General features: G+C 39.1%; 1 protein-coding gene across 7 annotated transcripts in view; it reads right to left on the bottom strand.

Moving 5' to 3' along the window:
* The window catches only part of plxna1 (plexin A1), a 389,627-nt gene that overhangs the window by 152,282 nt on the left and 210,086 nt on the right, over positions 1-27,259 (bottom strand). For all 7 annotated transcript variants that reach the window (XM_062969812.1, XM_062969808.1, XM_062969807.1 and 4 more), the window contains exons 5-8: positions 23,519-23,619; positions 16,789-16,912; positions 15,027-15,180; positions 13,846-13,945 (exon numbers count right to left, since the gene is read on the bottom strand). In XM_062969812.1, coding sequence (XP_062825882.1) covers positions 13,846-13,945; positions 15,027-15,180; positions 16,789-16,912; positions 23,519-23,619 — 479 coding nt within the window. The remainder of the gene's footprint in view (positions 1-13,845; positions 13,946-15,026; positions 15,181-16,788; positions 16,913-23,518; positions 23,620-27,259) is intronic.

A 27,259-nucleotide genomic window follows, 5' to 3' on the forward strand; every position in this document is an offset into this window, starting at 1 on the left:
GTGTATTTATGAGGTGAGGAAATAATGATTATTTTTCTATTAATTTGAATAGATCAATGATGGAAGATTTGATAAGAACAAAAATTGTACCAAGAACTAAAGGGGTAATTCATAACCTTTCCCTGCAGTGATATTCCAAATGATGTGTGAAAGTAGACAGAGTCCTTCTTGTCCTAGCTGATGATCTGTCCCTGAGCAACTCTATACGACACAGTTATAGTAGTTTCTTTCATACTACATTAACTATCGTGGCTACAATCTAAGAAACCTGAGGTTTGTAGATTAATGAAAAATTATCTGCTAAAGAGCTGTAGCACTGCAATTCACAAAGTGCAGTAAACTATCTGGCAAAGAATCGCAACTACTCCCCACCAAACTACACCTATCCACCCCCCAAAACCCTTACAATTGTCTCACAAAGTGACTGGGAATAAAGTGACATCATTCCATATATAATGGTCACTGGGTAGTACAATCTGCCAGACATCTTTGTGCTTATGTACCTTCAAGTCATCTGCTGACTTATGGTGACCCAATTAATTTTTTCAAAGTTTTATTAGAAAAGGAATACTCAGAGGTTGTTTTGCCAGTTAAAAAAGGCCAAAATGCCACTGGGCAGTCCCCTGGGTTCTAGTTCATGCCCATCCTGTTATAGTTTGTCCCTCTCTCCCTGAAAAGCTATGAATTCGACCCAAATATACCAGTTTCCAAGCACAACCAATCCATCCAACCATAATACAAATACTAGTCGGTTTTTAAAAATAATCTAAAAATGAAAGAAAAAATAAAATGAACATCTCATCTGTTCCCTACTCCGGCTAGTGCAAGCTGGCATGTTTTTGAAAGTGTTGGATTGTCCATGTATATCCCATGCCATTAGAATTGTTCCATAACTTTATTCCTCATTACAAATATTTTCATCACAGGAATTCCACTTGCTCCACAACCCACCACAAAATATTAGGTTATAAAGTCACATCAAAATGTGCCATTCTATAGATGCCCTGTTTCCCCGAAAATAAGACATCCCCAGAAAATAAGACCTAGTAGACATTTTGCTGAATTGCTAAATATAAGGCCTCCCCCAAAAGTAAGACCTAGCAAAGTTTTTGTTTGGAAGCATGCCCACCAAACAGAACACCAGAGCATGCAGAATCAGTAAATGTAAGTACCATAGATTGTTCTACATGGAAATAATGGTAGTAACAAGAAAGTCTTGATGGGATTCACAGTTTGTCTAGTTATGCTGGTTTATGACAACTACTGTACAGTATATAATAAATGTGAATTCTTCTTCATGGAAAAATAAGACATCCCCTGAAAATAAGACCTAGAGCATCTTTGGGAGCAAAAATTAATATAAGACACTGTCTTATTTTTGGGGAAACACGGTAGCTTAATTTATCTGCCATTATGGTGATGAAATATACAGTCCAAACTGGAGGGAATATGAAACAATATATATGAGAAGCATCTTAGATATCTGCTAGAACTTGGGCACTCAATAACTTGCTTGCTGTGGATCAGAAATAATGTGTCTCACAAAAAAGAACTTTGTCAAAAAGTATCTAATTTTTCACAATGGCTATGGAAAGCTCTGTTGTACAATCAAATTCTATATAAATTTTAACCCACAAAAGTGCATTGGATAAATTATCTATGTACACTGCAGTAGTTTTAGGACAACTGCATCCTCAAACTTCAGTTTGACTGCTCAGGCTTGATGCTATCCTATGTTTGTCTTTATAATAACCAGGAGCAACCTGGTTGCGTCTAACCAGGCAGCAATTGAAACCCATGTTTCCATTATAAACGACCCCCCCCCCCCTCACAAAAGCTTTTGTGCCACATTATACTTAAAATTAGACCACCAGTAACCAGTTTCATAGAATCATAGAATAGTAGAGTTGGAAGAGACCTCATGGGCCATCCAGTCCAACCCCCTGCCAAGAAGCAGGAAATCGCATTCAAAGCACCCCCGACATATGGCCATCCAGCCTCTGCTTAAAAGCCTCCAAGGAAGGAGCCTCCACCACAGTCCGGGGAAGAGAGTTCCACTGCCGGACAGCCCTCACTGTGAGGAAGTTCTTCCTGATGTTCAGGTGGAATCTCCTTTCCTGTAGTTTGAAGCCATTGTTCCATGTCCTAGTCTGCAGTTTCTCTTATGGTAGGGTTTAAACAAAAGATTAGATCTGTTTCTGCAAACTTTCTATAGATATAGCATGGGCCTGGCCTTGACAAATGTCTTGTAGAGCAGCCCCATCAAGAAACAATAATGCTTTGGTGGGAATGCAATAATCCATCTTGAGAGGTGCGATGGCAGCCTAATTCCTAGCACCATAGCAATACTTCTCACTATAACCACAATTCAGGGCAGGAAAGTAGTTCCACCTTTTTCTTCAAGATGTACAGAAAATATTGGCAAGCTCAACCCAGAACAACTCACTGGGGCATTAATAAAACCAAGCTGTAAACCCATCCTCTATCAATAGGATATTTAGCAAGACAGAAAGTGAGACTATCTGTCTCCCTGCATGACTATATAGCAGGAGCTGCTTTTGAAAAAGGTGCCCTTACCAAACTGTTCTGCCTTGTATTAGTATCTTTTATTTTCCACAAGGTATTCCAGAAATGAGAACTAAAACGAATGATAACCATGCCTGAGTTGTTTGTTTTAGGAGTAAAACGAGATCACAAAAACTGTACAGACACAAACATTTTTTAAAAAGCCTTATACTAGGTGAAACTAATTGTTCAGCTCTCCCATTATCTCATTGACTGATAGTGGCTCTTCATGGTCACAAGCAGAGGTCTTTCGCATCACCCACTATCTCATTCTTTGAACTGGGAATGTCAAGCACTAAGCCTGAGACACGTAAAGCATATATTCTACCAATGAGCTATGATTCCTCCCTGATGAGAACAGCAGATAGCTATTTTGAGGCTGCAAAAGTACTCTGGCAAGAAGTCTCTTTCTATAACTGCGCCCAAAAGACTCTGTCCATAGACAGTAATACTTTAAAGATACAAATACAATCCAGCCGTAATTCGGCATCTTTAACTTCAGTAAGAAAAATAAGCACTTGCTTAGGCTGCCAAATAAAAGAAATAAAAGAAAAGCCCTTGCCAATGGTTGACTCATGCCCTGTAAGCCCAAGATATCTTAGTAACCTCAAATTTAAATTATTATAATGCATTTACAGACGGTACACTGTTTCCCATTCTGAGTTCTTCCAAAGACATCTGGAGGTGCTGATTTTGCATTAAGGGATCTTCCTGGCTTGATCACTTTCTACTCTATGTGATCTAATTCCTATTCTACATGATTGAATCAACTGCTATCCCCCCTCTATAACTTGTTACCATCTCTGAAAATCATAAGACATTACCTTCATAACTGTTCCTCTGTGATAAATATGGATAGTCTAACATTCTCAATAGCTGTCCCTTTCTTTTGGACTAGTCATAGGCTGGATCTATACTGCCATATAATGCATGAACTATACTGAGCTGCATTATATGGGTCTATGCTGCATTATATAGCAGTATAGATCCAGCTTCATTTCAGAGCTCTTCCACAATTAGACTCTAGAAATCTTTTAGAACTGAAATAATTTCACTCTGTTTTCAAAAGTCCAATAAGAAAAATACTGAGAATCCATATTGTCCAAAACATCAGAGTGAGAAAATGCAAGGCCAGTAGACACATTGTACTACCCTGTTTCCGCTAAAATAAGACATCCCCAGAAAATAAGACCTAGTAGTGGTTTTGCTGAATTGCTAAATATAAGGCCTCCCCCGAAAGTAAGACCTAGCAAAGTTTTTGTTTGGAAGCATGTCCAACAAACAGAACACTACAGCATGCAGGATTGGCAAATATATGTACCATAGAATTGTTGTACATGGAAATAATGGTAGTAACAAAAAAATTCTTGATAGGATTCACAGTTTGTCTGGTTATGCTGGTTTGTGATGTCAACTACTGTACAATCTATAATGAATGTTCATTTTTTTGTTCAACAATAAATGTGAATTCTTCTTCATGGAAAAATAAGACATCCCCTAGCACATCTTTGGGAGCAAAAATTAATATAAGACACTGTCTTATTTTCGAGGAAACATGCCCCACAAATACTCAAAGGTTTTGGAAAACTGATGCAAAGAAGACAGGCCCATTCTCCAGATAGTGTCAACTAACTATGCCAACTTTGCTGAAGCACCTCCAATTTACACAAGTCACTGAGATGACCCATGATTCTTTGAGTAAAGAGTTATTTTAATCATTTGAAGTCAGTTTTAAATGGTGCAATTACTGTCTCATACTGCCGATGCCCAAGCATTACGGGGGTGCATGGGCGCAGTTCAAAGTTGTAACCTGGGTCCATTCCTAACTACAAACCATGATCCTATCAATCATGATCATGAAATAAAAGTTTTCATTTTAATTCTGGAAATTAAACCATTCTGAATAACACCTTTCTTCATTTTGCTGTTCTGTGTAATGCAACACTTAGCCAAAGGAAGAGTTCTATAAAATTTGCTGAATCTATATATATAAAAGAGTGATGGCATCACGGCGATTCACAAAACAACAAAAGTACAGGCCCCCCAACCTCAAAATTTGACAACACAACCCAACATCCACGCCTCAAGGTTGATACAACAAAAAGAAAAGAAAAATAAAGTCCTAATTAGAGGGAGAGCAATAATTTTTTTTATCCAATTGCTGCCAGTTTAGAGGGCTAATCTCTGCCCACTTGGTTGCCTAGCAACCAAGGGACAGCCAGGATTCAGTTAGGGGACAGGCAGATTTAGGCCTCACTTAGACTTCTTCCACAGATTATCTAATTTGCACTGGATTATATGGCAGTGTAGACTCAAGGCCCTTCAACACAGCTATATAACCCATTTATAATCTTATATTATCTGCTTTGCACTGGATTATCTTGACTCCACACTACCATATAATCCACTTCAGTGTGCATTTTATACAGCTGTGAAGAAGGAGCCTCATATAATCCAGTTCTGAGCAGATAATATAAGATTAGAAATATACAGTAGAGTCTCACTTATCCAACGTAAACAGGCTGGCAGGATAAGTGAATATGTTGGATAATAAGAAGGGATTCAGGAAAAGCCAATTAAACATCAAATTAGGTAATCGTTATACAAATTAAGCACCAAAACATCATATTATACAACAAATTTGACAGAAAAAGTAGTTCCATGCGCAGTAATGCTATGTAGTATTTACAGTAGAGTCTCACTTATCCAACACTCGCTTATCCAACGTTCTGGATTATCCAACGCATTTTTGTAGTCAATGCTTTCAATATATCGTGATATTTTGGTGCCAAATTCATAAATACAGTAATTACTATATAGCATTACTGTGTACTGAACTACTTTTTCTGACAAATTTGTTGTCTAACATGATGTTTTGGTGCTTAATTTGTAAAATCATAACTTAATTTGATGTTTAATAGGGTTATCCTTAATTCCTCATTATCCAACATATTCGCTTATCCAACGTTCTGCTGGCCCGTTTATGTTGGATAAGTGAGACTCTACTGTACTGTATTTACAAATTTACCACTAAAATATCACAATGAATTTAAAACACTGACTACAAAAACATTGATTATGAAAAGGCAGACTGCGTTGGATAATCCAGAACATTGTATAAGCGAATGTTGGATAAGTGAGATTCTTCTTTAATATGAAATAATTCCTGGGATAGAATAATGCAGAACAATATAATCTCTAAAACCAGGACAGTAAATAAACAGGGGAATTCCACACAGGAAACAATCAGGGTCAGCTAACACCTCCCAACAAAGTATTCCCATCATCAAAATCTGGCAAATCCTGTTTTCTCAGGGCCACAGACAGTAGAAGCACATAAAATATCGCAAACAACACCACTCTGAAAACAAGGGAATTCCAGACAGGAAACAATCAGGGCCAGCTAACACCTCCCAACAAAGTATTCCCATCATCAAAGTCTGGAAAATCCTCTGTTTTCTCAGGGTCACAGACAGTAGAAGCACATAAAATATCGCAAACAACACCACTCTGAAAACAAGGGAATTCCAGACAGGAAACAATCAGGGCCAGCTAACACCTCCCAACAAAAAATTCACTCAGGGAGGAAACAGCCAGGCTTTAAAGCTGCAAGGCCATTACATCCTAATCATTTTTCCTAATTGCAGCATTCATACTTGCCTCCAACAAACAAAAAAAACCAATCAGAAATATTGTATATTCACAACCTTTAGGAAATAATATCCCCTGATGGCGCAGCGTGTTAAAGCGCTGAGCTGCTGAACTTCTGGACCGAAAGGCCACAGGTTTGAATTGGGGGAGCGGAGAGAGCCTCCACTGTTAGCCCCAGCTTCTGCCAACCCAGAAGTTCGAAAACATGCAAATGTGAGTGCATCAATAGGTACTGCTCCGGCGGGAAGGTAACGCTGCTCCATGTAGTCATCCCACATGACCTTGGAGGAGTCTACAGACAACGCCGGCTCTTCGGCTTAGAAATGGAGATGAGCACCAACCTCCAGAGTAAGACACGACTGGACTTAATGTCTGGGGAAAACCTTTACCCTTGACCTTAACTACCACCAATTCCTCAATACTTTATTTCCCATACCACCATACTTCGCCACAGCAACGCGTGGCCAGGCACAGCTAGTGTTCTATAAAATCCATGTTGACAATTTGATTTGCACCCATTATTCCTGGATCAAGGGTTTGTTTGTTTGTTTGTTTGTTTTATGGTGAACTGCTCTTCTAATCAACGGTCCCCCGCATCTTCCTATGGATGGATTGGATGGCATTCCTTGAAAGAACAATTCACATAAAGAACTTTGTCTCCCAAACAACAGGCCCCACTTTCAGAGCACAAGCCCTGCGGTATCATCTCTGTCTTACAAGAAGGGCTATGGCTAAGATCTTGTCAATTAGATTTTTTTTTTTTAACTTCAGATGTGCTTTGACAAATCTACGCAGATACTGGGAAGTAACTATCCTCAATATCTCCAGGCATGACGCACAAGGAAGTTTTATTTTTTCCCACAGGTAAAGAGAGTTAAAGCCTGGTCTGAATCTTTAGGATTCTGTAATATAGACATTCAGGTTAAAATGTGTCTTCTCTTTCTGCTGTGCAATTATTCTGTGATAGGTAAATAATAAAGAAGAAGAAACAACTATAGCACATCCTAATGCATCATAGGGACCCAGGTGTTCTACCGGAGACACTGGGAAGCTACCTTCTAGAAATTAAGTGCCATAAATAATAGTTTCATGGCAGCTTGCCAAGAAAGTGTCTGCCAGCATAACCATTGGAAAGTGGTCACGTCAAAACATATATGAGCAACATGTAATACTTGTAGGTCACAGACACAGCCCAATGTGCCTCTTCTGTCAGATTTATCAGAGCAGCAGTCACTATGCTGTTTACAGAAGACATTCCTACCAATAGTTATTTACCGTGATAACTGTTCTACTTGTGTCTGTCAGTTGCTGGGGAAAAGAACAAAGATATAATTGTTCCTTTGATGCCGTATGCAAGTATCCAGCAATATTTGGATGTCCCCTGCTTGAAAGAGAATGCCAGACTAAATGACCTTTGATCCAATTAACTGCAGCTCTTCTTATCTTCTTTTTAGTATGACACTAGTTCTGTCAGCTCCAATATATCTAATGAAATGACACAATCCTTGTTCTACTATATGCTTGTAGGATAATGAAAAATCCAAGGTATAAAATCACTAAGAATTTGATTTTCCTCTACAAGGTCCCTTTAGACATGAAGCCAGACCTTGCATTCCTCCGCCTGGAAAACAGGCTAATGCATGCCGGAGAGTTTACAAGTGTGGAGATTTACAGAGTTCAAGGGAAGAGCAAAAATGGGGACAAAAAACAAAGTATCATGTCTGGAATTTCAAAAAATGTTAGAAAGGAAGGAAGGAAGATTAAAAGCAGTTTCCCTAAAATAAGCACTGCCAACAAGAGTCATGCTAAATTCCTTGCAGACAAAATGAAGGCCCAATGCTCACACTAAATAATTGCATCTAATACATGTTGACAAACATCATTTAATTTCTTTTTTCCTGGATGCAGCTTGCTCAATCCTCCTTTACAAATACTGTTAAAGCTAGGGGAGAGCAGAAGAATAAGGAAATAAGACCCATAAACAGCCACCGTCATCAAAAACTCTACAGTGATTTTATAAATATTAATACAAGCATTGTAAGACTTTTAAAATACTGTAATTATCAGCTACAATTATTGTTTGTGTTTCGTGTTCCACACACATTTAATTTTTATTCTTTAAAATGATGCTTCTGTCATTTTGCCCTCCTGGAACAAGATTACGTAAAGCCCACCCACCCTTTCCAAATAATTCTACCTGGATTTTGTAAAGATCACTTTTGTGTGCTTATGTGCATGTGTACTTTGAACAATGGCATAACACTGAGAAAATGAAAGAAATAGGAGAATGTGAGAAAAAGGTCCACAGAGACTACAGGTGAGGAAGAACATCCAGCGCAGAACTGTCTCTTCTTCCACTGTCCCCCAGGAGCCAAGAGTTACTCTCCTGTCAGAAAAGGTCTTGAGGGAGCACTCTTTTGTGGCTATTTCAGATCCTGATGCCCAAATGAGTGCCTCAACTGCTCCATCTTGATATCCAGCTTTTATACCCTTGAATATTCTCCTGGGTGTAGATATTTTCCAAGTACGGGCAGGTCATCACAGACTCTCCCTCTTCCTCACCCTTGCTGGTATAGAAGCAACCACTGTGAGTATCTCAGCATTTCTTAGAATACTAGCATCTCATTGCTGCTCTTTTATTTTTATTTTTTATGGCCTATGGGCAACACTTCTAATTATTTTATTATTATCTTCCCTGAATCTTTCAAAGCATCACACTGCAATTCTACAATGCATTTGAATGTTAATGTGTGGCTTAATTCAGAAATAACCCTAATCTGTAAGTTCGTAGAATCATAATATTCAACTATTCAGAATACATAAGTACAGCATTCCTGAAAGATGCCCGCTCAGCCTTGGTTTAAAATCTTCCAAAGAAATAGTGTAATTGTGTGTATTGTATTACAGTAAAGTCTCACTTCTCCAACACCCGCTTATCCAACGTTCTAGATTATCCAACACATTTTTGTAGTCAATGTTTTCAATACATCATGATATTTTGGTGCTAAATTCGTAAATACAGTAATTACTACATAGCATTACTGCGTATTGAACTACTTTTTCTGTTAAATTTGTTGTTAAACATGATGTTTTGGTGCTTAATTTGTAAAATCATAACCTAATTTGATCCCTCCTTAATCCCTCCTTATTATCCAACATATTTGCTTATCCAACGTTCTGCCGGCCCATTTATGTTGGATAAGTGAGACTCTACTGTATGTATTGTTTATTTAAGTTTATAATGAGTCCATCATCTTCTGAGTGAACTCACTGTTGAACAGTTCTTATGGTAAAGAAGTTCTTCTTAATGTTTAGGTATTGTGAAGTTTTTCTTAATGTTCAGGCCCTCATGCCTTTTATTGTAATCTGAATCAATTGGTTTGTGTTCAGATCTTTGGAGAAGCAGAAAACAAGTTTGCTCCATATTCTACATGACATCACTTCAGATACTTAAAAATTACTATCAATGTCACTTCCCAGTTTTTTCTTCTCCAAATTAAACATACCTAACTTCCCAAGATATTCCTCATAAGGCTTGGTTTCCAGATTTTTGATCCTCCTAGTTATCCTTTTCTCAATAACATTCCAGCTTTTTAATATCCTTCATGAACTGTGATGTCCAAAATTGGACACATTATTTCAGGTGACGCCTGAACAAAACAGAATAAATTGGCACTAATACTTATGAACTGCTCAACCTCTCAAAGGTGCAGATTTTTGAACCAAACAGGCAACTGTCAGCCGTTTCTTGGTCTCAAGAGAAAATGATTTTGGAAAATAAGAAAACGTGAATTAACGAAAAAGAAAAAGGCATGGGGCCCACGGGTGCCAACAAAAGCAGGAACAACTAATGACGCAGTTATAATTACTTTTATAGGTAAAACAATGCAAATATGCTCTCTGAGGCATTTCTGGGTCAATTTCCAGCATAACTGGTCAAAAGCGCAAAAGGTGAGAATGCATCATGCAAATCATTAATATCTTACACTTTCTTTGTGTCTTTGTTCTTTTAATTAATAAACACTGTTCTGCATTAGTTCATTTGCTTAGCTTGTTACTTTCAAGGTCAAAAGTGACGCATCTTAGCAATGAGGAGAGACTGCTCCTGGCTTCTAGAGAAATCGAGTTCTCAACGAGGAGGGCCAGACACCTGCTTTCAGTATGGTTTTAAAAGAAGAGAAGCTAAAACAAGTCTAACTGAAAGACTGAAAGCTCTAATTACATATTCTGCTGGGCCCAAGTGACAGGTCATTGAAAGCATGGGATAACTGAGGGCAATTTTAGTGGAGATGGTTGGAAGCAAAGGAGGATGAGTAGGTCTTGTGAAGCGGACCTCTGTATTTCCAAAGGTCAGGATTAAACCAAACAGCAATTAAGTAAACTTTGGCTCGTAGAAACTTCTTGCAAATTATATTGCTTCTTAAGAGTGGAAGAGGTGATCTTTGGATGTAATGGTTTGTCCTTTCTTGGCAATATTAACAAAGGCTAGGAGGTCATCTGTTTCTACAGTGCGGTTGGACTACTAGACTGACTTCTAACATCCCTTCAAATTCTTAAATTCTTTACAGCTACTGAACAAGCAGTATATAAAATCAACCATTAATCTTCTCACATTCATGTATCAATGTAATACATGGTTTAGGAAGGGTGGCTATTTCCAGCCTGGTTAGGTCAGTCAACCCATTACAAATTCACCAAACAGTGGAATTGTAATTGGTTGACTGATAGAACCCAGAGCTGTGTTTTTGCAAATCGTCACAGGCCACAAGAAGCAAATGAATGGACTGCAGCAGCATTTGGTGGACATATCTGGAATAGTCACTCGGCACATGAAAATCTCTTCTGTTAGAGAAAAGCCCTAATGAGAATGAAACATGGCAAACTTAGCAAACAGAAATAAACACTGAAAACAGCTGCCAAGATAAAAAAAATAACCCCTTATTTGTTTCATTTGACACGGGTCTTTAGACAAATACTTTCCAATAAAAATAATGTTTCATTTCGCTATGTCAGCACAATGCCCAGAACCCAACACTAGAAAGCAAGTAATAGACTAGGGAAGTAGAGTCAGATTTGCCTTATTAAAGTGTTTTGGTGACAATTAACTAAATACTGTGGAGTTGGTTCTCTTCTATTCATTGCTTTGAAATGTATCTTATTAAGAGACTTGCAACCTAGCTTCATAGGTTTCCATATGAAAAACTTGGTTCTATTTTTAAATACAATCTGGATCAAAATGAGGTTCCAATTTTGAATATACTAGGCAGGGTTGTGTTGCACCCCTAGGCTGCAGAGACACCTCACCACACTGGAGCCCCAGACTATAAGCAATGCAAGCTGTTTATTGAAGAATATATGTAAGTAATAGTAAATCAAAGTTCAAAGTCAATGAAACAAGGTTTTAGTCCACAAGGTACAAGATACTTGAGAATCTTGAAGCAAGGGCCCATGAAAATCAAACACAAGAACAAACTTCAAACAAGGTGACCAAAATTAGTCCAAGGAACAGGATCAAAAACTGGAATGAAGAACAAGATATTTAACTAGGACAAAAGATTCAAACTGCAAGGCTTTCAGGGACATTACTTGACAGTCCAAAATCCACAGAAGCAAGGACAAGGCTTGGAACAAAACTCAAGATACAAAGCTTACAGGAACTTGGCATGAAAGTCCAAAGGTAACATGAAAAAAGAGTCCATGAAGCATGAAACAAGAATCTATGAAACAGGAACAACCTCTCGATGAACAAAGTTATCACCTCTGAAATCTCCTTCAGAAGCAGCTCCTCTTAAAGCTAGATTCAAGGCCTCTTTCTGTGGGAAGTTTGCTCAAAACCCTTTCTCATTAGCGACCGTTGGCTCCTTCGCAAAACTTCCCTTTTTTGTCTCTGTTGACATATTGCTTTCTTTCTGTCAACCTCATTACTCTTACCGTGACTGAAATTCCCATCTGCCAAGGGATAACTCGACCTTGACTCTCCCAAGGAATGCAGTTCAAGCTGCCTGCTTGGAACCATTGTATGCCTGCTCCCAGAATCCTCAGGAACAGCAGCCTCATCTAAATCTGGCTGTATAAAATCCTTTACCTCTGGCTGCATGGGAATCCTAGGCTCCAACCCAGATTCATATGACAGGTCAGGTGCACGCACAATCACAGGCTGAATAGGCCCAACCTCAGGCTCACCTGACAGTTCAGGTGCAGGCTGGTATATAGCTATATTAAAGCTGTACATCAGGAGTCCCCAAACTAAGGCCTGCAAGTCAAATGGAGCCCTTCAAGGTCCTTTAGCCGGCCCCCACCTTAAAATGTAGACTTAGGGTCGTCATAAGTCTGAAACAATTTGAAGACACACAACAACAATCCTAATTAACTATCTTATCAGCCAAAAGCAGTCCCACACTTTCCGCTGAAATATTTGTAAGTTTATGTTGGTTAAAATAGTTCTTCATTTTAAATAAATTGTATTGTTCTTTTGTGGGGGGGGGGGTTGCACTACAAATAAGATATGTACAGTGTGCACATAAATTTATCCATGTTTTTCCCCAACAGTCTCTGTTTAAAACATTTGAAGACTCCTGCTGTAGAATGTAAACTTCTACCATATGCATGATCAAACTGCACTGCCAATATTCATGCTTACATAGGGAGCATGAGAAGGTATCTCATACCTAGGTTAAATTATTTGTCCACCTGTGGTAAGAGTGGGATAAGTGTGGCTCTTTTTGTGAAACTTTGCCCTTAAAACTCCACAGACTACTCTGGTCATAAAAGTGACATATTTCCTCCTCTAGAAGCAACTAAGAGCAGTAGTTCACCTTTCCCCCTCCCCTACCATAAAAGGGTCCATTTTTCAAATCCAGAAAGAGACTCCTGGCCATTTCCAGATTTCCTTTTCCTTTCATCTTCCTTCCATTCTTGATTTTGTCAGTAGGTGCAGCCAGAATGGGTTCCCAGAGGTAGAAAATCAGCTTCTGGACCCACCAGAGCTGACTACTCTGGGTCTGCAATATTGTCTACTAAGACTGACAGCTGCTCTGTAGGGTCCCAAGCAGTGATCCCTTCATCTTGCATGATCCCTTTAGCTGCTTCTAACCTAAATTTTCCAAATGTGCAAGCAAACACAGAGGAGGGTTTTGCAAACCAATTTACTCATATTTGCATCACTGGTAGAACAACATTCACACATAGTAAACAAAATACACACAGCAAACTAAATATGCATACACATACATATATATTCATACACAGCTGTCTATACAGATCCAGCACATTGATGCTCAAATTGTTTACTCAGATGCTCCTGACTAAATCAATTCTAATGCCACTGATTGAGGAACAGAATTCATCTTCTCTTCACCAAGAGAAAGAAAAAAGGGATTATCTGCTCAGCATAAAGCACCTTCTGATGTCTTGTCCAAAGAACAAGCAACAAGCAAGGCAAAATGGCTAAATGCTCACTAAATACTGCAACACCAAGTAACACTTGAGTATGTTAAACCAGGTCTCATCCGGTATACATCTGTCTATCCACCAACTCACTCACCCAATTTAATTCTTCCTGCCACATACTTTTCTCCTAGAAAAAGAAGGAAAACCCTGGGGAGGTGAAAAGGGGGTTGCATTACTTACGATTGGTGAACACTACAGTTGTAAAAGACAAAATCCACAGCTGCAAATTTCTTCCCAGTTTCTTTGGATTTGAGGTAGAGCTTTACTACTCTCTTATCACCTAGAACAGAATCAAACAGCCACATAGATCAGCTGTGTAGCAGAGACTGAATGGCATGAACATATGAAAAGAACAGGATAGTAATAACAACAACAACAACAACAACAACAACAACAACAACAACAACTTTATTTTTGTATCCCGCCTCCATTTCCTCGAGGGGACTCAGAACAGCTTACATGAGGACGAGCCCAATCCACATCATAACATCATAAAATAATCAATTTAAAACACATCTATCATTACATAAAACAGAATAATCAAAAAGCAGTTTAAAACAAAATAAAATTATAAAAGCATAAAAACAATCTTATCCTATCGTCAGTGAGCCTATGAAAGCCAATCCTAGGCAAGAATGCACTATTAGCCATAACTAAAAACGTACAATGCCGGGACAAGTTTTAGTTGAACTGAGAAGATGCACATGAACCCTGTAACTTGAGAAAAACAACCACTGTTAACAGAAAATAAGAATATGGTCCTTCCACAATGCTCTCTAAATGGCTAGTACATAGTCAGAGGTTTGGCTGCCAAAAGTGTGTGTGGCGGGCCACTCCTTGCAGAATAGTCATGATTTAGTATAGTTCTAGAAATAAGAAAGTAGAGGGGGAAAAACACCTTAAGGTACCCTTGACTCAACAGTTCTCCCTTTATATTAAAGGAGATAACACTGAGAATGTAATGGCACTTCTTTCCTGCCTGGGAAATAGGAGATTATTTGCACATTTCTGAATTATGTTTGCACTTTGAGACACTCATTAAGGACAGACTTATGAATACTGCTTACATTTCCGGTGAATGCCCACAAAAATTTCACACAGGCACCTTTCCATATCATCTGAGGAGCAATTTGAAACAAAATATCATATTACAACAAGATACTAAATAAAATGTGGTTGAATGTCCAAACTACAGTTTATGCAGGTGATATGGATTTTCCAAAAAAAACATTTAAGTAAAACTGTAGTTTGGACATTCAACCACATTTTATTTAGTATCTTGTTGTAATATTAGCAGTTTACTGTCCACAAAATTAGCTCAGGATTCAGTAGATGTACCTAGAAAAACATCCCAAACTCACCTTGTCCTCTAGTAATAGGAATGACATCTTTTGCAGAAGGAGAACTACAGTAGATCCTACCATCATCAATGCGACTTTCAGATTCTGTAAAATCTTCAAATGAGCAATTCACACCGGCAGAAAGGTCAGGGACATTCCAGGCCTGCAGAACCAGCTGAGAAAGTCAACAGGGAAAATATATTTGTTCAGATATCCATTTAAAAAAGACTCTAATAACAAAATCAACTCACAGTGAGCCCTTGGCATCCACAGGGCAATGGTTCCACTAATCCTAATGTAGAGCAAAAATGTTAATACTCGTATCATTTTAGTTGCCCTCCTCTGACAAGCTGGAAAGCGTCCAGAGGAGGGCAACTAAAATGATCAAAGGTCTGGAGAACAAGCCCTATGAGGACAGGCTTAAAGAACTGGGCATGTTTAGCCTGCAGAAGAGAGGGCTGAGAGGAGACATGATAGCCATGTACAAATACGTGAAGGGAAGTCATAGGGAGGAGGGAGTAAGCTTATTTTCTGCTGCCCTGCAGACTAGGACACGGAACAATGGCTTCAAACTACAGGAAAGGAGATTCCACCTGAACATCAGGAAGAACTTCCTCACAGTGAGGGCTGTTTGGCAGTGGAACTTTCTCCCTGACTGTGGTGGAGGCTCCTTCTTTGGAGGCTTTTAAACAGAGGCTGGATGGCCATCTGTCGGGCGTGCTATGAATGCGATTTCCTGCTTCTTGGCAGGGGGTTGGACTGGATGGCCCATGAGGTCTCTTCCAACTCTACTATTCTATGATTCTATGATCTCTATTAATAAAATAGCACAGGGGACCTGTTGAGGCAGTGGCAACTCCCAGCCACCAGGTGCACTTTCTTTGTGCTGGACATGGGAAAGAGAGGGGGACTGTGGTCGGAATGACCTAGTGAGAACCTGCTCCCATTCTCATAGTGAGCACTTCTCTTTTTGGGTGTGAGGCAGATAAAAAGAAAGGGTGTTGGAAGTAAAAAAACAAAACAAACCCCAGCTTGCTCAACAAAATAAACAGAAAAATCTCAAGACCTTTCCCTTCCTGCGGCTGCCACCATAAACCTCCAGAAGAAAGAATCTGGGCTGCCTCCATCATGGTCAATGCAGAGTTCTGCAAAAATATCAAAAATGTGTGTGTGGGGGGGTGGCTTACAGTTGTGATGGAATTCATCCTTTCAGGGAGAAAGATTTAGTGGTAGCAAACCTCTTATGCCAGTTCTTTGCTACCGGGAAGTATAGCCAGCCACCTGTTTCTGCCTCATGAAGGAATGAGCAGAAGCATTGCAACTGGGCGGCTGGCTTGTTTCCTAGAAGGGGCATGCATGAAGTCATAGCAGCTGGGCTCAATCAACAAGCCTTTTGCTCTACAAGGATGGGTTGCATCCTGGCCACATTTTGCCTTTCCCCACCTATGATGGATGGAGCCTGGATTCCCTCTTTGAAAGGAGCATGATGTCAGCAGTTTGGGGGATGTTTTTCTCATTAACTACTCCCCAAGCTCTAACTTTTTTTCATTTGTTTTGTCAAGCAAACTGGATTTAGTCCCATTTTCCCCTTCCCTACATGCCAAAAGCAAAAGGTTCCCTGTGGGAAGGAAAGCATGTACTCAGCTTTATGATTGGTTGAATCTATGTGTTCTAAACCCTTTTCTACAGCTCAGCCTAGTCCAGTCTTCCTAAAGGAAAAAACTGCTATCAGATGACACTAACAAATCAAGTCCTATTGAAGATTCAATACTAAATGACATACCGGGACTTCTGACATTGTGACTGATATATTCTTTGGCTGAACAGTAAGCTGAACACATTGCCGTAGGTCTGAAGCAAAGCGTTGAGGTTCATCTGCTCGTTCACACCTATCCTTCCGTGAGCAACTGTGGGAAAGCAGAATCAAATATTCATGAGACTGTGGTGGCCTTTGGCTACGAACAAAAATGTTGCATTGTGTCACAACATTCAACAGTAAAAACCTGTATCTTTGCCTCTAGTTGTCATTCTAGCTAGTTGATTGTCATTTCGTTCTACTCAACTTTTGGTGCAATAAAAGTTTTCAAATTCTGCTAATAACATTACAAAAATAACTGCACATTTTTGTCACCCCCTTCTAGCAACCACAGAAAACTATTGTCTTATCTAGTGTAGACTTTGAACTAAATCCCATGTTAATCAGAACTACTGACCAAATATATGTGTGAATCTAATAAATCCACATATATGCAAATGGCATTGATTCAATAAGTCTACAGCTAGTTGTGACTAACAAATGGATTCAAGCTTGTGTAAATATCTTTCTTATGCTATTTAATTTACTTTTCTATTTTACACTTTGCAATCAAAACAGATTAGAAATGGCTATAAAAATCTGTTTCCAATCTAGTCAGAATAGTAGTGGCATTCAATGACTCATATTTTAGCTCTGAAAAATAAAAGATGGACATCTTTTCATATTACTTTTTCCATTATGAAATTCCATCTCAATTTTGAGGTGAATTGTATATAACATCTCTATAGCACAGTCTTATGCATATCTACTTAGAAGTATGTCTAACTGGTAATGCAAGTTGAGTACCCCTTACCCAAATAGTTTAGGACCAGAAGTGCTTTGGATTTCCATTTTGTTGAATTTTGCAATATTTGCATATAAGTAATGAAATATTGTGGAGATAGGATCCAAAACTAAACAAAAAATCCATTTGTTTCGTATGTACCATAGCCTGAAGGTAACTATATACACAATATTGTAAATAATTTTGTATGAAACTGAGTTTGTGTGAATTGAAAGCAAAGGTGTCATTATATCAGTCACCAACATGGACGATTTTGGAGCATTCCACATTTCCGGATAAAGGATGTTCAACCTGTACTTATTACCAAATAAGTGTGTACAAGATAGTAACCCAAAGATCACAAAAAATGTCTTGTCACAGGAAACTATTATCTAGATACCAAGGTCTGCACCTTACAGCAATTAAATTTGGCTCAAAATGTGGTAGCTTTGTTCTTCTGGCATCAGGTTATTTAAAGGCTTAGGTATCTTTCGTAAGATAGGGTAACAGTCTCTTTGTTTGTAAGCTTTATTTTTTTAACCAGATGAATCTTTAATCCTTATAATTATTTCTAATTTAATGTCTTGAAATATTGATTTTCCCTGTCCAAATTGGATTAAACTTTAATCATGACTTTGAGTAATATTATTTGGGAATATTTGTTTCAACTGCACATAATACCTGCATCCTGTGTTGATTACTAAGGCTTCTGACCAACCCAATAAACTAAACTAAGGACTTAAGTAGAATATTGAGCGTTTTCACATGCATTTCCAAGCTATATCTTTACAACAACTTAGTAAAGTAAGACAAAGAATCACATAACAGAAAGGCATCTCATAGGATATCTAGTCCAAAGCATGATCAAGTCACGAAATTACCATCACAACACTCCCCTTTAGATGGCCATCTACCTATTTAAAATGCCTCCAACAAAGAAGACTGACACCTTCTGACCTGATTTGTTCCATTGCTGAAAAACTGCATCATCAGGATATTAGGCCTACTGTTTAGTCTAAACCCTTTCTCTTGTAATTTGACCCTACTACTTTAAATTCTATCGTCTGTAGTAAAAGAAAGGCATTGTTTTATTACGAAACCTGTTTTAATATTTTAAGCCATCTTTAATATAGGGTGGGATATACATATTTTAATAAATAAGTAATTAAACAAAACTCTTATTTCATGCTATAAATAACACCCATTCAAATATTTGAAAATGGCAATTGCATCACCTCCTCAATTTTAATCCTGTAGGCTAAATCTATCTTCCAAGGACCTTGGTCTCCAAAGCTCATTGCTATCTGTGCCACCACTTGTGGATGTATTCCATGTAGTTAAAGTCCCTCTTTAAATTGTAGATGCCAGAATATTATTTTTCTCAAACTGCTGGAGGGGGAGGGGCAGTTTGAGAAGTCCACCTAGTGAGTTGGTGTCGATGTCTGACTTAGACATGAGGACATCTGATGTGTACTTCAAGTCTCCTTACAAAAATCACCCAAGTGGGTCTCAGGGCACTTGTATTTTTGAACTAAGGTTTCCTTTATGTTTAAAGAGCCACAGTTTGGGAAAATTATTGTGTTGGATTCTAACTCCTACTAGCCATAGTGGATACAAAGTAGGAATTGGGAGTTCAACAGAGGATTTTCTCAAGCTCTGGCAAAAGCACTAGCATGCTATACCCCCCTACTTCATGCTCTCCTTCTCCTCTGTATGAAACATATCCTAGATGGTGCGATATTTCCCTTCTCTTTCTGCCCTAAGGAACCACACATAACACTCCTCTCCTTTTCAGATCCTTCACAAGCAACTCCAGATCCAGCAAAAATTTCACCAGGGCAACCACACTCTCAATCAATTAATCAAAACTTTATTTGTATCCCGCCCTGTCTCCCCGTGGGGACTCAGGGCGGCCCTCCCCCCGAGTACTTTTCCATCCAGGTATACTACTTCTATTTAATTCGTTTAAATGAGTTTCCTTTGCTTCTCCTCCATGAATCTGCGATAACATTATTTCATTATGGCAAGCGTTTTAATTAAACAGAGGGCAATACAGAAAAGCAGATACACATGCGCCTTTCAAGGTCCCAGTAATCTTGGCGATTTATCTCCTAAGCAAGTGCCAGTCTGACATAGTACTGCAGAGTTCCTCAGCCACCACTGCATCCCACTCGTCTCCCAGAGGTGCTTCAGGGAAAGAGATGTCTTTGAGTTTAATTAAAATGCTCCACTTGGCTAAACAGTCAGGGCTTTACAGCTTCGAAGGAAGTTTTCCTCCTATGCCCAAAGGAACCCCCTCATGTCTTTTCATTTCAATGTTTATCTTTTAGGCTACCCTTCCCCCTTTATTCTATCCTATGGGGTCCGGTTGCCAGTCTGTAGAGCCCTGGGTTATAGGCTAGATTACACTACTAGCAGGAGCAAATAGCACACACAAATGATAGAAAAGAACCAAACACTAAAGGGGGGGGAGTAGACAGGATATAGGACTAAGCAATTGCGTACACAATTGCGGCCCCTACAACTGTTTTTAGTCTCTAACTTCCTTGCCACTAAACCCACAGGATTAGGTTGATAGATGGGGCACATCTGGAACACCACATTTGCCTATCCCTGATTTAAGGACTAGATTTTTGTGTATAGGGTCATTTTACACATTAAATAGATACACTTACATATATCATCATATACAAAATGGAATGAAATTGTGAGATTGCCTTGGATCTTGAGCCATAGACCCAAAAGATAACTTCCTGGGTTTTTTTTGGATTTTTTGTTTGGGGGGGGGGAGGCTTGTAGGGATCTCTTTAAACAGTGAGGGAGCAAAAATGCTTGAAAAGGGGTGAAACGGCTAACAATACTTCCTCCTCCCTGCCCCCAGGAATGGGAGCCAGCATTAGCATTGCTAGTAATTATCATTTGGACTCTTCGGAAGCCACAAAATGGCCTGGGGGGCTGCATATGGTGTATGGGATGCCTTTTGTTCATGTCAGATTTAGAAATACAAGATCCCTCCCCCATGCTGTTTCTCTGAAGTTAAATCAGTCTTGCGCTGGGCAGTTTATTCCCATGGCTATTACCAGTTTGCCAAGTGCTCCTCGATTGGCAGCTCTGAAAAAAGAAAGGCCTCTGTACCTACCCAGATTGGAGCCACTGTCAAAGGGAATATTTCCAGAGTCCTTGACTTCTCTCCTAGTCAGACTAACAGGGAGTGATGTGGCATCTATAGCTAGGTGCTGTCAACCATCGTAGTAGGAAACATTTGATCGGCAAATGCCCTTGGCATTTTATGTCAAGAACTAGGACAGTGTTTAGAGTGGATTTAAATAAGTTTTCTGTAAAGCACAGTTAAGGCAAAGATAAAATGCTTTCAAATCCAAGAGCAGAGAGATCATTACATTTCTCCCATTCTTCACCATTCTATGGGTTATGGAATAAATGGTAAGAGGTGGTTTTTTAAAAAAACAGAAATCACTGTTAAGATACCATTATTTCTCAAGATATGCAGGACACTGGCCCAGAACAGTGAGTTTCTCCTTTGAACACATGGCTTGTGTCAATCTATGCTGTGGAAAAGCAACTCCTGCTGCTTTTCGGGATGGCTAAACATGGTTTCAGTTCTCAGCCACCCAAAGAATTGAAGTTCAGAGACTCTCAGTGCATAAGGAAACTGGCAGCTCAGGGCAAGCTGCCATCAGTCAGCTCTGCAATGTATAATGTGGTCTGCAGAGGCACTGACTGGCTAAGAATGCACACTGGACAGGCTGGTCCACACACTCCTACTTGCAGCAATCTGGTGGAAACTACTGACCAACCCCCTTTTCTTGCCTATGATCTACATGCAGAAGAAAGTCTTCTGGCAGCTTCAATGGACAGAGCAATTAGTCGGTGAGAAGGTCAGAGGGAAATCTGCTGAGTTAGCCGTTTTCTTTCTTTTCAAGGCATACAATTCTATATAGAATATGCACAATGTATTTCAGCGTGAGTACCCAGACTACTTAACCAAGCAAAGCTGCTAATTTACTGGCAGCTCTCTCTGAGAGAACAATAGGTTTCTAGCTGCAGTCTAGAAAGGGGGAAGTGGGGCTGGGTTCAGAAGACTGAAGAATGTCCAAAATCATCATGGCAGCAGCAGGTCCAAAAATAAGGACTTAAGCAGAGATTTATGGAAAGACAAAAGAGAGCTTCAAAGACAGGGTACATGCAAAGATTCAAATAGAAAGAGCATCTTTAAAGATCTACAGGGCTGCCATGTAGAAGATGGAGCAAAACAGTTTTCTGCTGCTCCAGATGACAGGACTCAGCAACAGATTCAAATTATAAGCAAGATAATTCCAACTAAACATCAGGAAGACTTTTGTAACAGTCTGAGGCCTCTTCCACACAGCTGAATAAAAACCCACATTATCTGCTTTGAACTGGAATATGTGGCAGTGTGGACTCAGATAACCCAGTTCAAAGCAGATATTGTGGGATTTTTTGCCTTGATATTCTGGGTTATATGACTGCGTGGATGGGCCCTGAGTTGTCCAACTACAAGTAACCTACGTTAAAGGTAGTGGGTTCTCCTTAACCTGAGATTTTTAAACAGAGGTTTGATTATCACTTTTTAACAGCATTCCTACATTGCCATTGGGTTTTCCAACTTGTATCTATGTATCTATTCTATGATTCTATCTAAATCAAAGGTTTTATTTCCCTGTAAAGATTACTCCTAATCTTTTCACAACACTACTGCCATCTCCTGTAAGGTCAAATTTCTTGTCTTTGGGTTTAAAGCAAACCATTTATGAACCAAGATCTAATCTATGAGACATTACCTACAGAGAATCTGCATTCTCCATCTTAAATGAAGCATGACACAAGTGTTTAATACAAAGGCAGGGAAGTCAATGTAAACGGTGTTGTGTTTTCCTAGCAAAAAGAAAGAATAATGCTATATTTTGCACAATGGTGTGCATGGATTTTCCATAACAGAACGCTCTGTTAGAAATATATATAGAAAGAGAGAGAGGGGAAGTTTTTATTTTATCACATATGCTTTATCTCTTTTTAAGGATTCAAAGACCATTGCAATGTTTTGTCCTACAACTCCCATCGGCCTCAGCTAGAATGACCAATAGTAAGAGACTTGGGAATTCATGCCCAAAATATCTGAAAAGCCAATTATTTTCCAGTCTGACATCTATGGTCATTATAATCCTGACAAAAATTTGATGTAGGTCAACATTGTTATCCATACACTGCATTTCAACTGAAATCGAGAGACAGTGGTTTCCATAAACCTTTCTTCTGAGTTCCTAGAAGAGAAAACGTTTTAATCTTTCTGAATTTCATTGCATCGTGAAATGATTTTTGCTTGACTTTCAAAAAAATGCAAAATCCATCTATTTTGTTCACTACAGTGGTTAACCAGATCTTCCAAGGACCCCACAAACAGCACAAGTAGAGAAGGAGTCCAGTAGTGTTCTGGTCTCACCTGTGGAAACTTCAAGCTATCATGTCCAATATATTCCAAACAAGCTCACCTCTCTTTATCAGTTCTACTATCAATTTTGATGTATTTCTCTATTCAAGTCTCCTCTCCACCCCGTGCCATGTTGCTTGTTATACCTGACCCTCTTTCTTTGTCCTAGACAAGTCATATCTTGTCCAATTCATGCAGCTCTTATGCTTGTAAGGTGGTGACCTAATAATATGTTTTGGTTCCGCACAATATTGGAATTAAAATGGTTTTAATAGCACTTATTACAGGAATGAATAACTAAGCTGTTTATTCAGACTTTCAAACATTTGAGATACAGAGACAAAAGAGAGAGAGAAGGAAGAGGAGCAGGCAGCAGCAGAGGCTTCTCTTGATGCACTCCATGCTCACTTGTTGTCTTAGTATGCTAAGAGGATGCAGGCTATATGACAAGAATTCAGCACACTTACATGTTGTGTAAGACACACCAACCGCAGTGAGGATCCCTGGAGCCTAGACACCGTGCACAGGTTGTATATTGTTCACAGCTCTCCACTGGCACACGCGTCACCTAAAGGACAAGGACAAGCAATCACATAAGGTTTTCCATCACAGAAATCCAAGAGATGCATGAAGAGAAGCTCAAAACTGCCTTCTTTACAAACTGTTAAGTTAAAAAAGCAACAGGTCAACAAGTCAGCGTTCTCTTCACAATAAAGAAAGTGTGAAGATTCTTAAAATTAGTAGATAAAATGCAACTAAAATAAAGTCCTTGCCTGTAATAGCGATATGCCTCTTGGCGGCAGGTAGACATTGTTTTCTGCAATGAAACACTTGTGATTAATGTGATGCCATAGTGTTGTTCTATGTTAAATATCAGGGAAAAGGGATGTCATTGCCAGATACCATATTGAAGCTGGTGACTGCCACCTACTAAGAAGCGTACCGCTACTACCTGAGAACCACCACTCGTACTGCTACCCTGAAGAGTGAGAATGAATACTGTAAGTCCAAGGAGACAATTTGGCTGCTCTTATTCTATCCTTCTAAACTTGAATTGAAAGATCCCCATACTTTTCAGAATGGAAAAAGGACAAGAATTAATTACACTTACTCCTGAAATCTGGAGTTATTCTTCTTCCCTTTCCAACAAAGACTATTTGCCTGAATGCACTGGACAAATTCAGCATTCTCATTATTTGTTAGGTCTGGCTTCAGTTTCAGCTTGTCAAGTCCAATTCAACTTTAGGTACCCCATAAAAGAGATCTTCAAGAAAAATGGTTGTCATAATCAACCGTTACAAAATGTGACATAACCACAATATTTTTACTGGTACAAAGCATGCAGTAGTACTAAACTGGGGAAAGCCCAGAATAATTAGGTCTCTGAAGAATTGGATACAGAAAGGCTCTAAAAGGGAAGTTGTTTATACTAAAGAGTAGAACCAAGAAGATGTTAGGTAGAGATGTAGGTACAAACACAACAAAAACCTAAGGTACAGGCAAAAGGGCCCCACTGAAAGATGAGGCAAGAAGGGAATGGAAATAAAAGGCTGGAAAATCTCACAGGGATTCTGTTCTTTCTGTGAGTACAGTAGAGGAAAGCAGAAAAAAATTAGAAGAGCAGGAAGCAAGCTTTGATCGGGGATTAAAATAATTTCCCCAGATCCCATTTCTTGGTATCACCACATTAAAAACCCAAACACCAACCCTAGGCATGAAAGGGTCAACAAAATATAGGTCAAAGCCCAGGGCTTCTTCTAAGCCCAGTGTTAATGATCTGAGGCGTCCTGCTATTTCTTTGAGGCTGGCAATCAGAGCAGGGGGAGGTGGCCCGTGGAAGCCTACTTCTTGTGCTTTCAAGTCTCTCTGCTTTCCCCAGAGGCAACCCTGTATCTAGGAAATTAAGCACTGGGGCTATTAGTCTAGACCCCACCACAGCACAAGTCCCTTTGAACATCTGCTGAGAAGCAAAATCTGCAACAACATTTTCAAAAAAGGAGGGGAAACACAGCAGGAGGACAGGAGCAGGATTAAAAAGCATGGCAAATCTGTACTATGCATAAAGATATTCCAGAACATATGTAACACAGGGCTGAGAGCAGCTCAATGATCACCTATGCCAGTTTAAATCCTTTCTTAAAATGTGCCTCACAGAGGCATATGTGAGGTAAACTCCAGTACCTACTAACACTATCCTAACCTCCCAAAGTCCACGATAGTCATCTGTTTTTACTTTTATATCAAATTATTATTCTGCCTATCCCCTGAGTTCAGAGCATAATGCAATGCAGTAGGAAGCAGGGTAAATGTAATGTCTAGCCCAAAACTATATACCAAATACTAGTGCTGAGTGGGAATTTGAGCAGGTCTCCTCAATCAACAACCATAACAACAATATTTTATCATGGTCCAAAGACCCTTATTGCTCCATAAGTGTGCAAAATATGCAAAGTTAATAAGATGAACAACAGGTCTCCCCAGTCTAAGTCCAAAAGTAGAATTACAGGGTTGGAAGAGCTCTTATAGGATATTAAGCCCAATTCTCTGCTAGATGCAGAAAAACCGTAGAGCAGCTCCAACAGACAACGGCTTAGCCTCTGCTTAAAGTTACTAATCCTGGACAAGTTATAAAAATAGAGTCAGGAACCAAGTTCAACATCTACAACATAAATAAGGACCTAAACCCAAGTGCGATTCTGAACTAGATTTACTCTAGCTCAGAGTAACAAGGAGGTATAAAACAACATAAGCATCTCTCTTACAGTATTCAGCCTCTTTGCATATATTATATTCTGGTCTCAAAATAGGCTCTAAAGCAAAAGTTCTAATAGGATGGCAATACTTTTTTAAAAAAAAGTTTTTCCTAACTTATAGCGCAACCCTTTTATCTGTAACCAATATTTCTATGACAACAGCACATCAGGGAATGGGATACGTCTGTTCTGCACATTTCAAAACACAAGTTTGTGAAACTGGCAATTCCCACAGTCCCTCCTGGGACCAACATAGCAATTAATAAGCGTCTCCCTTGATCACACCCCATCAAAGTCTTCTTTGCCCACAGTTCATCTACTATAACCATTAAAAGCTAAGTAGTTCTATGGAAACGGAATTTTAGTAAATACTAGTCTCCTTTATGACCACACACACTGGGAATATGAGTTACATGCCTCCTTTAGATTTACTGTGTATCTACATTTTAGTCAGCAAGAATTTGAAATAAAATCTGGCTTCTGAGCAATGGTATTCTTAAGATATTTTTGTCATTTGAACACTTAATATCAATCTTACATGTATGAATTGTGGAAAATATGCATGGGCTAATATCAATGAATTATGAAAGTAAAAGCATTGATAAGAACAAGAGCAATCAGCCCTGCCCAACAAAATCAATACCAGAAATTGCACTTTTCTCATCCTTAAAGCATTCATATAAACATGCACAGAAAACAGAAGCTTTAACATCACAAATAGGCACTACGGCTTATACTCTTCAGTTGTATAGGATCTGAGCACACATAAAGTAACTTTTTCATTAAATATGTTGGAGTACAAAATTAAAAAAAAAAACCAGCCAAAATAGTGTAACATAGCATAGTAGGCTGGAAGATTCTAGGAGTTGTAATCCAACATGTCTGGACAGGACAAGCTGGCAAAAGCTGCATTGACATCTAGGCTCAAGCAGAACAAACTGTACTGGCTTCCAAGAGAGATAGGTTACTTTAACCTCTGTTACTATCTACTACCTGGACTGAGATCATAATAGCTCTGCAAGTATAATTATACTGATGACAGTAGTGAAGGAAGTGGAAGCAAGGAGACAAGGTTGCTGCTATCAGCAGCAGAAATGAAGAAGAAACAGATGAGGCCAATGGGAACAGGGAAAAGGAGGCTGCCAGGTCTCAGCCTTGGATGTTTAATGTCTGGAGAGATTTGTGAGGCCAATGCACTAACAGGGAAGTGGAACAGAAATAAGCAAAAACTGTGGTCTTTGCACCATAGGCGCTATCTGTTCAAGATTCAGAAGTCAAGGAACGTCATCTTAAAGTTAGCAGCTTTCTTCTCAGGTGGCCACAACCTTCCTCCCCTCTATTTGAGCACAGAGAGAGTCAGTTTACTTCTGTGATGTTCCAGTATCCGAGCTATCAATTTCTGTAGGATTCCAACCATACAAATAATCTGTGAAAAATACAGAAGTCACAAGAAAC

This window comes from Anolis carolinensis, chromosome 2 (assembly GCF_035594765.1).
Source record: "Anolis carolinensis isolate JA03-04 chromosome 2, rAnoCar3.1.pri, whole genome shotgun sequence".
Taxonomy (NCBI): Eukaryota; Metazoa; Chordata; class Lepidosauria; order Squamata; family Dactyloidae; genus Anolis; species Anolis carolinensis.